Source organism: Trichosurus vulpecula, chromosome 6, assembly GCF_011100635.1.
Source record: "Trichosurus vulpecula isolate mTriVul1 chromosome 6, mTriVul1.pri, whole genome shotgun sequence".
NCBI lineage: Eukaryota > Metazoa > Chordata > Mammalia > Diprotodontia > Phalangeridae > Trichosurus > Trichosurus vulpecula.
Genome location: NC_050578.1, coordinates 142,110,689 through 142,122,774, shown reverse-complemented (window position 1 = coordinate 142,122,774; position 12,086 = coordinate 142,110,689). Strand labels below are relative to the sequence as shown.

At 40.6% G+C, this 12,086-nt stretch overlaps 1 protein-coding gene and 1 pseudogene across 1 annotated transcript; both read right to left on the bottom strand.

Moving 5' to 3' along the window:
• Positions 1-4,133: 4,133 nt before the first annotated feature.
• Positions 4,134-5,355, bottom strand: LOC118852615 (annotated as a pseudogene).
• A 1,352-nt stretch (positions 5,356-6,707) lies between these two features.
• Positions 6,708-7,447, bottom strand: LOC118853916 (enhancer of rudimentary homolog). Its single transcript, XM_036764155.1, has one exon. It carries the CDS (start codon positions 7,400-7,402, stop codon positions 7,088-7,090), a length of 315 nt encoding a protein of 104 aa, XP_036620050.1. The 5' UTR covers positions 7,403-7,447; the 3' UTR covers positions 6,708-7,087.
• Positions 7,448-12,086: the final 4,639 nt, after the last annotated feature.

Below are 12,086 nucleotides of genomic sequence, written 5' to 3'. Positions count from 1 at the left end.
TCAGAAAGACCTGAGTTCAAATCTAGCCTCAGACATTAGTTGTTTCATATGGGTAAGTCACTTACCAGCTGTCTGCCTAAGTTTCCTTGTCTGTAAAATAGACATAATAATAGCATCTACCTCTCAAGATTATTGTGACCTTTAAATAAAATAATGATTACAAAGTGCTTAGCAAAATATCTGGCACATAGCAAATGTTATATAAATATTAAACTACTATTATTTTAGTTTAGAAAATTATGGGTATGAGGAATTGAGTCATAGATTGGCACACCTTTTCCAGGAATAGTGAAAAGGTTGAGTTCACTAGGATTGCACAAATGGATAGAGGAGGGTAGACAGTATATGGACAGTGACAAGGTTCTTGTGAGGAGATAATTGGGGTATCAAATGAAGTATGACCAGAGCCCAAACTAAATGTAGTGGGAGTCTGAGGCAACAACCAAACAGGATAGTGTGACTCTGGGTAGCAGAATGTGTGAAAAGGTTAATTCCTCTGGGATATGGTTTTTGGTCCAGGAAGCAGGACTACTGTCAAAAGGGTAACTAGGGAGTAGAATGAAGGGTCTCTGGAACTGGGTCTGGATATAGTGGGCAAATTTAAATATTTACTTCTAGTTTGTGAGTATTGTTGTATTGAAGAGAAGATTACAGAATACCAGAATCAGAGGAATATATTATTAGAAGGAACTACAGAAATCTTCTAGTCTGACTCTTACCTGAACAGGAATTCCCTCAAGGACATCCTCAATAAGTCAGCCTCTTGTTTGTGGAGCTCTGGTGAGGACCAAAACAAAACAAAACAAACATGACACAGCACAATACAACACTATCTTTTGAAGCAGCCCATTGCTCTAGTATTTGCAATCTTGAACCTTTCACAAAGCCAAAAAATGTGCTTTTGAACCTTCCACTCACTGTGCCTATCTCTGCTGTCTGGGTCCAAGCAGAACATTATAACCTTTCTTCTACATAACGCATCTTCAGGCAGCTGTTGCATACACATTAAGTCTTTTCTTCAGATAAATGATCTCTACTTTCTCCAACAGATCCCCATGTGGCACAACCTGTTAAGTCTCTGGACTATGGAGGAGGCCAAAAAAACCATGTCCTATAAGTGTGGAGATATATGTGCTTCCTGGAGAAACTAACCTTGGAGACCAAGGAAAGTGAAATGTGGAGTTGGTATTTGACTTCCTTCTCCATTGGCAATAACAAGATGAACAAGAATGATCTTATTTTTTAAAAGGGCCTCTTTAGAGATTATCACCCAGTACTGGGAATTCTGATAAGAGTAAGCACAGGGAAATGCATTTGCCAAAGGAATAAAACTGACCATTAGCATCTCCTGTGATCCCAAAGTTTGCATACACTCCCTATTTCCATTCTGCTGTGGAATTCTTCCAATTGGCTGTTGTTCAGTTAAGCTAAGTTAGGTTCATATTCAGATTCACACTGGCAATAAAGCACACTCCTGAGAGAACATGGTTTTATTGAAAGACAGGGGAAACACTCTAACAAACACAGTTAACACAACAAAGACAAAGACACAAACAACATAAATTCATCACTTCTCGGGGGAACTCCAGCACTTGATGCTCTCAAAGCTGAGGGGGGTCCCAGTCTACACAGCCCAGCTCGATCAAGGCCCTAAAGGGAAACTGATCCCAGGAAGCTTCCTCTCCATAGTGAGATCCCCACTAGCTTGTTCCACGTGGGGACTTTTATAGTTTCCTCAACAAGGAGGGCCTACTGCTAACTGTCCTGGATGTTACCCTCCAGAAGGGGCAGCCACTCCTCTCAGGAGGGGAATCTTGTCAATCATTTTGTTTTTGAGAACTGGCTAGGTCCTCCAGAAGCTGCTTTGGAATTTCCTGTCCTTTGTCCCAAGAGTTACCAGTTCCTTGCTCAGGCCCATCTCCTAGTGGATTCCATTGTCTGGGCCCATCAACCACAGGGCAGATGTCTGAGAGGTTAATGTCTGATTCCCCATTCCAAGCCGGAAAGTCTAAAGGTCTTTGCAAGAAAGAAAGGGGGAAAGGAATGTCCAATATTCCAAATCAGAGTCTTGCAGGGATGGGGAATGGGGGAAGGAAGAAAAGCTGGACTTACACTATAATGTGGAAGATCTTCCATAATGATTTATCATTCAGCTGTATATTCCTAGTGGGTCTAAAAACTGTAAAACCTCAATTATGCCCTAAGAATCTGTAGCCACGCCTAGCTTAAGAGACCTTCTTTAATGTAATAATACATTTACTTCTTTTAGCCTGGCTACTCACTTCTTGACCCTCAGACTTGCAGACTTCATGATTTATGAGATTCTTTCTCTTTTGGCTCTCATTGAACCCCAGCTGGGAAACTCCCATTATATCCCCACCCTCTTTGTTTTTCTTTTGTTTGTTTTTTGGTTTGGTTTTGGTTTGGGGTTTGGGGGATTTGATTTTGTTTTGTTTTGTTTTTTTGTCTTTTGAGCTACCTGAAGTTTGCCAGTGCTCTTCCTAAAGCATGGGGATCAGAGCTAAACACAGCACTGCCCGTGGAATCTGAATAAAGAAGACTACAGAAAGCCCTTCACCTTTCTTTGTCTCAGCAAATACCAAGTACCCCTCTGTCTCCTCTAGAAAAGTAATGTAAAAGTATTTTTTTAAAGTTTGAAATTAATTGCTAGGGTATCCCCAGGGAAATACTTCATGTAAACAGACCCAAAGTTGCTCTTTGTGAAAAATGGATTCTTAGAAAGTGCATTTACTCTTTGAGGTGTATTGCTGGCATGACTCATTCATTGACTTATTGATCTAGTTGCCATTCTGTCCTCCACTTTCTGAGCTTCCCTAAGTACCTACATAAAAGGGGTTTACTTTGATTCAAGAAAGAAAGGGTGCTATGGAGTTTTAACATCAAGGAATAGTTGGTTAAATAGGCCTCTGAAATAAGGTGTACAGCTACATCAAGAAATTAATTTGATTTACAATTAATTCGGGGAATATTTTACCATGTATGTGTCTATCAGGTGGCTGTGAAGGAAACATTATCTTAGAAACTACAGGATAATTCTCTCTTAATTTATTGTTTAACATTTCAGCTTTATTATAGTAGAAAGTACTGGAGGAATGGAACTATCACCTAGCCTCTGCCACTCAGTAGTTAGTGATATGACCCTGGACAGATCATTTAACCCTCTCTAAGTTTCAGTTCCCTTATGTGTAAAATAAACAGGTTGGACCAAAGGACTTCTGAGGCTCTTTTACCTCTAAGTTTATAAGCCATTGGTGTTCTTTCCAACTATTATATTATTTCCTCACTTGTCTTTCCCCTTCTCACCTCCCTCCAAATGAACTGAAAACTCAAATGTTTCTTCATTTGTCTAGAAGATAATTGCATGTCCTTTTATTGTCCATGCTATTATTTTGAGAGAAGAAGAAAGTTTCTGACCTATGATTTCCTCAAGGGGCAGTTCTCTCTTAATCAATGTGGATCAGAAACTTCTCCATACATTCTAATTGTTAACATTGAGTGTCTCTCTTATCTCTTTGTGTCTCCATGTCTGTCTCTGGATATGCTCTTTCATCTTATCCTTGTGTACTCCTCTGAACATTCTCCAGTTTATACTCTTTTTTGGGGGGGAGGAGGCTTTCAAAATGTGCACTTTAATATTACAAACACAGCAGTAGATGTGGAGGGAAAGGGGGTTCATGGACCCCCAAACCCACTTCCCTGGCAACATGTATGATGAAGGAGGTTTTTGGGGGCCCCAAATGCCCCCCACCCTACCCCACCATCCCCAGCTCTAAGCCAAAAAGCCAGAGGCAGAGAAGATAGGAGAAAGGAGGAAGGGTATGAAAGGAAGGACTTGGCAATTGGTGGGTGGAAATTGAATTACCAACCCTGTTCTAGTGTGGGGCTCAGGGGAGCTGGGAGTCTAAGTCCTGATTGCCCAGAATCCAATGTGCAAGAGACAAAAGGTTCAGAGATCCCAGGCAGAGCCATTAGCAAAGGTCCTGAGGGGAGCTCCTGGCTCACAATACTTCAGACCAAATTTCAAGACCTGGAAGGAAGGTAGGGAAGGACAGTATTATGGTGAGAGAGGGAAAGATGCAGGGGGTGGGCCTAGGCAAGGCCAGGCTAATCAATCAGATCTGGAAGCTCTCTTCCTTGACATCAATGTGCCAAAGTCATAGGTAGACATCTGTGCCAATCCCCTGCAAGGAATGGAGCCAAAGGGAGTCAACTAAGTATTCCACATAGGCCCGGGATGTAGGCAGACCAAAACCAAACCCATGCATAGGTCCTGACTGGCCATTTCTGTTTGTATCCAGGTGACCAAAAAGTGGACTGATTCGGGGGATCCTGAGTCCTGGCCTCAGCCGTGGTGAAGTGGTAGTCCATTGCTTTGTCCAAGTGGTGGTGAACAATGCCCCAATCCCGATCTGAAATTCTGATTATGAGGTCAATATCATTATTGGCAAGAGTGATGACAATATCCAGAACACTGTATGGAGTGTCTAGATGGCTTTCCATGGTGGCCCTCATGGCATTCAGCAGCTCGGGAAGAATGTAGTCCAGGGGCATTGGGATGAAGGGGAACTGGGCAGTCACATAGCCATTGATTCAAACTCAAGGGGCATTCTTATATTTGTGTTCGGACAGCCTCCTGGCAAAGTCCACCCACTTTTCAATGATCTTCTTTGGGGAGAGTCAAGTACAGATGATCCCCACAAAATCAGACTTGTCCTCATGCAGGGCCAGGTGATGGGTGGCCAACATATGGATTCCCAGCCGTGTTGTCAGTGTCTTATCCAAGAAATACTGGGCCAGCTTCTCATCCTGGATATGCTTCCAGCACTCTCTAAGTCCCTCAGCCAGAAGAGTTACCACGTCTTTATGATCATCCAGGAGCTGACAGACCAACTGACAATACTGGGCCTCAGATGCCTGTCCTTTATGGAGGCAAATTCGCTCAGCTTCTGGAAAGCTCGGATATAGACTTCATGAACATGGAGGATGGTAGGATTGCAGCCAGTGATGAAAGGCAGACTTTGGAAGCCCTTGATCTGTTGAGCTATGAGAACAGGGAGCTCATGATGTCAGTAACCCGTGCTTTTCAGCAGATGGCTGCCATCCTGGGAACTGCCTGAGTACAACATCATGGTTGGAGTGAGATAGACAGAAGTCTTCTCAGCTGTGGCATCGATGGCTGACTGGTTGTAGAAAGAGGTGACAATATTGGATCGCTCTCTGACCAATTCCATGCAATGGGCTGAAGTAGACCAGAATCGGAGTGCTGGGGATGCCAGTGGCCAGAGTAGGGAGCCCCAATGGGGGCCCGCTCCCCAGCACTGATGCTAAGAACATCGTCCTGTCTCTACCTGTTTATCCTTCCTGAGGGGCCTCCAAATGGACTCAGGAAGTGGGACAGAACAGGCAGGGTATGTAGATGAGGTTGGGGGGAGTAGGCTTACCTCAGGCTTAGTGGGGAGGACAGGAAACAGAGGGCAGGCTTGGTAGACCCACTGCCATCCTTTTATTCCCCCTCTGCAAGAAACAAACTTCAGCAGCCAGGGAACAGGCCACCTCCTGAGGACAGGTAGAAAAGCACCAAGCACTCTGGCAGTCCTCAAAGGGGATTGCCTGGGCCAGGAAGGGAGGGGGGCGAGGAGCAGAGCATATCGGACCTGGGTGCCACAGCAAGACTACGAAGCCAAGCCAAACAACCTGCACCCTCTGCTGCTACCTCCCTCAGTTCTCCCCCCTCCACTCCTCCTCCTCTTCCTCCAGAGCCTCCTCCCTCCAGTTTATACTCTTAAAGAATTTGTCCATTAAAGGCTCAAAAGCTCCTTGTTGGTAATAAGTAATTTGGGCAAATAAGAATAAGAAGGAGGTACTAGGAATCAATCACAAAATACAAAATTTATTCTTGGATACCTCTCAGCAATGAAGTCATTTTAATGTATTCCTCTCAACTGTATTTGTCTATCTCAAATATACATGCTCAATAAATTTGGAATCAATAAAACGTGGTTCAAGTTCTACCTTCAACAACGTCTGATATGACAACTTACAAAATATGATCTTGGGCTACATTAACAGGGACATAGCTTCCATAAAAAGGGAATAGTGCCATTTTTTCAATGAAGAAATCAAAACAATTTATAGTCATATAAATAAAATGCTCTAAATCATTATAGATTTGAGAAATGTAGATTAAAACAACCTTGAGATATCATTTTACACCTACCAGAATGTCTAAAATGATAGAAGGGAAAAGTGACAAATATTGGAGAGGATACAGAAAAATTTGGACACATTCATTATTGGTGGAATTGTAAAATGATCCAATCACTTTGGAGAGCAATCTGGAATTATGCTCCAAAAGTTACTAAACTACCTCGACCCTTTGACCCAGCAATACCACTACTTGGTCTATATCCGGAGATGATTGGGGAAAAAGGAAAAGAACCTATATGTTCTAAAATGTTTATAACAGCTCTTTGTGGTGGCAAAGAACTATAAATTGCAGGGATGCCCTTCAATTGGGTGATGACTGAACAATTTGTGGTGTGTGATTGTGATGGAATACTACTGTGCTACAAGAAATGATGAGCTCAATGATATTTTTAACAAGATGGAAAGATTTGCACGAAATAATGAAGAGTAAAATGAGCAGAACCATGAGAACAGTAACTTCAGTATTGTTTTTTTTTTTAAGATTAACTAAAGAACATTTACTGTATTTTCTACTAAGCCTTTGAATTTTGAGGACCTAACTAAATTCTGGAAAATCCTCACACAGAAGGGTGAGTACAGTGAACATTATAAGCAGATATGAACAGCTGGAAGAACTGTAACCAAGTGCTAACTGACCAAAGAGAAATTTTCAGCTACTTCTTCGTAAAAAAGAAAAAGAAAGTAGGGAGGGCCAGGGGCTTCAGATTGAATGAGACAAAAATCTTCTAATACATTCGACCTTGGCTAGATTGTAACAAAATGGAAACAGGACTTCTATAATACAAAGCTCCCACTACAGCACGCTGTACACGCCTGTTTTCCAAGCCCTCCCCCCATCCCCCCAAGGCTGCCACTTGAATTATTTGCCGGCTTGTTGGGCCTGCCGACGGAGAAGCACATAGATCTTCTCTTTGATCCAATCTTTGTTGTAGGGCTGGTATGTCTGAGTGTCCGCTCGGTACACAAGGCAGCTAAGATCTGCCAGATCATCAATGAAATCAAACAACTGACTGATGTCATATGTGATGGAGGGCCTGTTGGGATTCATTCTCTTCAGATGCTCTTCATACATTTTACAAACTCCTTCCATGCATTCATTCACTGATTCGTAATCAGCGTAAGTTCGGCCTTCTGGCCTCTTGGTAGGTTGTACCAACAAAATGGTATGAGACATCGTGCTGAGCTCCGCCGCTGCCGCCGCCACAGCCACTGCACACGAGCTAAGCCGCAACCAGTTTTAAGAATGACCTTGAGTAGATAAGTTATTTTCACTATTATAAATATCCAAATTAACTATAAAGGACATATGAAGAAAGATATTATCTGCTTCCAGAGAAAGATCTGGTAAATACAAGTATATATAAAATAATTTTATACATTCACACATACACACACACCCCTATTTATATCTAATGGTAGCCATCTTTAGGGTGGAGAAAGGGAAGAAAAATAAATTTCCATGATACTTTTGTTGTATATTTGAAAGGAATAACAAGTTGGGCATAGTAGATTTGCAGTTTTACGCACACACAATCACCTTGTTTATTGTACTATGCTATGGAAATCCTTGTTTTATTCCATAACTTTAAAAAAAAATAGTGTCATTATAGTCTGCCTTCATCAGATCTTATTTGGTATACTGTGTTCAGATTTAAGCACCACAGTTTAAGGAGGATATCCATAAGCTGGAAAGTGTCCAGAGGAGGGCAGTCAGTGTGGTAGCAAAATGAACTGAGTCCATAATATGAGCTTCAGGTGAATGAACTGGTAATATTTAGCTTGGGGAAGAGAACATAATTGCTCTAAGTTTTTGAAAAGCTTTCATGTGGTTGAAGCCTTAGATCTGTAATGTTTAGACCTAGACAACAGAATTAAGAGTAATGGGTAGAAATTGCAAAGATGAAAATTTGGGCTTGATGTTAGGGGGAAAAACTAATTAACAATTAGAGTTGCCCAAAAGTAGAATGGGCTTCTTCCAGAGGTGATGGTTTCCCTTTCCTTAAATGTCTTAAAGCAGAGATTGAAACAATACTTTTTCACATGTAACACTGGGAATTCCTTTGCAATTTTGATTGAACTACATGATAGTGTAGGTCCCTTTCAACTCTCAGATTTTGTGATCCTATGACTGTAATTGTAAAAAAAGACCTGTCCGTTTTATAAAACAGAAGTTATGGATAGTGTACTGCTTGGTAGATGGAAACACCCTTACTGAACTTACTTCGCTGAACAACGAACACAAGGTCTCCCTCTCCTCCAATACACACAAGCAATGATCATATTTTTGTAAATAAATACAAAAGTTTTTATTTTTCAAATAAGAATATATAAGTAGGCATAGCTATTAACCCCCAGCAGATTAAAAAATTTGCCTTTTTAAGTGTGTCACTGAAAAAGAAAATATTTTGCTATTTTAATAACCATTAGTTCCCTAGCTCATTAAAATGCAATCCCCGGTGCTCCTAGTGCCCATCTCACATCTGCAGACCTAGAAAAAAGTCCACACAATTGGTAACATTAGTGGCCCTGGTAATCAGAGCAGGAGCAGAGAATATAAATAAGTACAGTGTAAATCACCTTCAATATTGTTTTCTCATTTTTTATCTGTCCACTATGGGTTGGGTTCATTGCAGCCTGAACCCACCCTGGACTGATAAAAACAACAATCATGCTGTACACTGAAACAGACAGTGCCCAGGGGAATCTCTACAGAAACTGAATTCCCAGTGCTTCCCTAGATTACCTGATCATGCATGCCACTAATTTGCAGATAACACTCTAGTGATGTGTAGCTTTTTGTCTTTTGGGTCTTTTAATTTTTTATTTATTTATTTTTTATTAAATGTCCTATTGTCTATACCAGTCAGGAACATTTATCTGTTAGCTAGTGGCACAGTAGATGGAGAACTAGGCCTGGACTCATCTTTTTGAGTTCAAATCTGGCCTTAGACACTCACTAACTGTAGAACCTTGTGCAAGTCACTTAACCCCATTTGTCTCAGTTTTCTCATTTGTAAAATGAATTAGAGAGGGAAATAGCAAAGCACCTTAGCATGTTTGCCAAGAAAATCCCAAATGTGGTCAGGAAGAGCTAGACACAACTGAAAAATGACTGAACGACAATTTATGTTTATATAATGCTTTAAGGTTTTCAAAGTGTTTTGTTTATATTATTTCGTTTTGGATCTCATGGCAACCCTTATAGGTTGCAATTATTGTCCCCATTTTACAGATAAAATAACTGCATGTCTGAAATATTACCGATTGGTTGATTGTTGTCCCTCATTTTTGAAGAGTTCCAAAATGACATCACTTTGCTAGAGTCAAGTTTCAATGCATCCTAATGTGGCTGATCAGACCAATATGAGCTCAGAATGCTCTACCACAGATCAGGCACAAATAGTCCATGTGAACATTTAGAGTAGATTCTCTAAATTTGCACATCCTGTATTTCCTTTGAGCTACTTCAATTCTGCTTTGCTCATAGAGCACAGCATCTTCTCTGATGTGGGCACATCATGCTGAGAGGTCCTGCTGTGCCAGTGATTCCCATGTCACAAAAACAACTCCAAATTTCTTAAGATGGATCTTGAGATTGTCCTTGTATTACTTCTTCTGACCACCATGTGGACACTTGCCTTCTGTGAGCTCTCCATGAAATAATCTTTTTGGCAGGTGTATGTTTTGCTTTCAAACAATATGGCCAGCCTATTACAGTTGCGCTCTCTGAAGCAGAGTTTGAATGCTTGCCAGTTTATTTTGAGTAAGGACCTCAGTGTCTGGTACCTTATCCTGCCAGATGATCTTCAGAATCTTCCTAAGATAATTCAAATGGAAGTGATTCAGTTTCCTGGCATGGCACTGGTATACTGTCCAGGTTTCACAGGCATACAACAATGAGGTCAGCGCCACAGCTCTGTAGGACCTTCAGTCTGGTAGTCAGTCTAATACCTCTTCTCTCCCATACTTTCCTTTGGAGTCTCCCAAACACTGTGCTAGCTCTGGAAATGCATGTGTCAACCTCATTATGAATGTGTACATCCCTGGAAAGTACACTACCAAGGTAAATGAACTTATCCACAGCACTGAAAACTTCTCCATTTGCTGTAACTGATGGTTTCACATATGAATGTTGTGGTGGTGACTGATTGAGCATCTGTGTTTTCTTGTTGTTAATTGTTAGCCCAAATTAGTGCAAGCAGCTATGAATCGATCCATGCTTTGTTGCATCTCAGCTTCAGAATCTACATTGAATGCATAATCATCTGCAAACATAAAATCATGAACCAACACTCCCTCTACTTTGGTCTTGGCTTTTAGCCTTTTCAAGTTGAAGAATTTACCATTAGTGTGGTAGCTGACCTTGATGCCATCAGGGTTAATCCTCATTGAAAGCATTTGACAACAGAGCTGAAAACATCATGCTAAAAAGCATGGGAACAAGCACACAGACTTGTTTCCATTGGTGATTGGGAAAGCACGAGAAGATTTCCCATTATCTAGAACCCAGGCAAGCATACCATCATGAAATTGACATATAATGCTGATGAACTTCTCCAGGCAATCAAACTTTGACGCAATTTTCCATAAGCCTTCACAATTGACAGTATCAAAGACCTTGGTCAGATCTACAAATGTTATGTACAGACCTCTGTTCTGTTCCTGTTATTTCTCCTGGAGTTGTCTGACATGTTAAATGACTTGCCAAAGATCACACAGCTAGTTAATAAGTGAGGCACGCTTCAAATTCAAGTCTTTCTGACCTGACGTCTAGTGTTATGCCTAAATACCACCTACTTGCCTTAAAGAACAGGCACAATCTTAAATCACTAGTATTTATAAAGTTAATGCCTATCTCTTTAGGATAGAAGGACTTAGTCCAATTAGTCCAGAATCTTTTGGAAAATCACATATTTATATGATTTTAATGTATTGCTGTTTTACCTATCGTTTCTAGATAAATTTCTGGAGTAATACCAATATTGAGAGAAGCAGGATATTTAATGGAGGGTCATGCTTGGAGGCAAGAAAAACTGGGTATAAGTCCTGACTCTCACAATTACTGTCTGTGTGACAATCATGAAGTCACTGAACCTCTTAGTGCTCAGGCATCTTTTTAGAACTGTTAGAGAGAGGAGTTCTGTTCTTGTAGAGAGAGTTTTCATAGCTATGGAAAAATTATATCCTGGGATATAATAAAAAAGTGTGTGTGTGTGTGTGTGTGTGTGTGTGTGTGTGTGTGTGTGTGTGTAGAAATTAGTGGGATTATAAAGGAAGAAAACCTCTCTAATCTAGGGGGAAATAACCTGCATCATTCCTGTACCATTGAAACTGATTTTGCAGATAAGCACAAATCCAATTTAACTATTCAGCTTTGAATCTCATAATATTTTTCAAGGATTAAAATATTTCTTTGCTGAAGAAAATGTAAATAAAACAGCCCACAGACATGTGGAATACCATTTTTTGGCATTTTGGATTCTGAAGGAAGAAATAAATATTTGTTTCTGAAAATGTGGGGAAAAACATTAAATATTAATGTAACAGCATATTCAAATAGTATCTTCTGGCGTATTTCATCATAATTGATCTTCAAACTTTGTTCATATAACTGCAAAACACAAAGCAGAGAATACTGGAATCTCTTATAGAGGAAAGTTAGGTAAGTTATGCTGAAACCCATGCTTCTGGTTAGGCATTCTTGGCCTGGGAGTAGGAGTGGGGATCTGGAGTGGGACTGGATCTCTACTCTACTGTCTTTACATGAGACCAGAGCTGTCGATATGATATGAAAACACTTGGTTGTTTTAAGAAATGTAGACAAACAGTTAACCAATGGGAAAAAAAAAAGAAAAAAG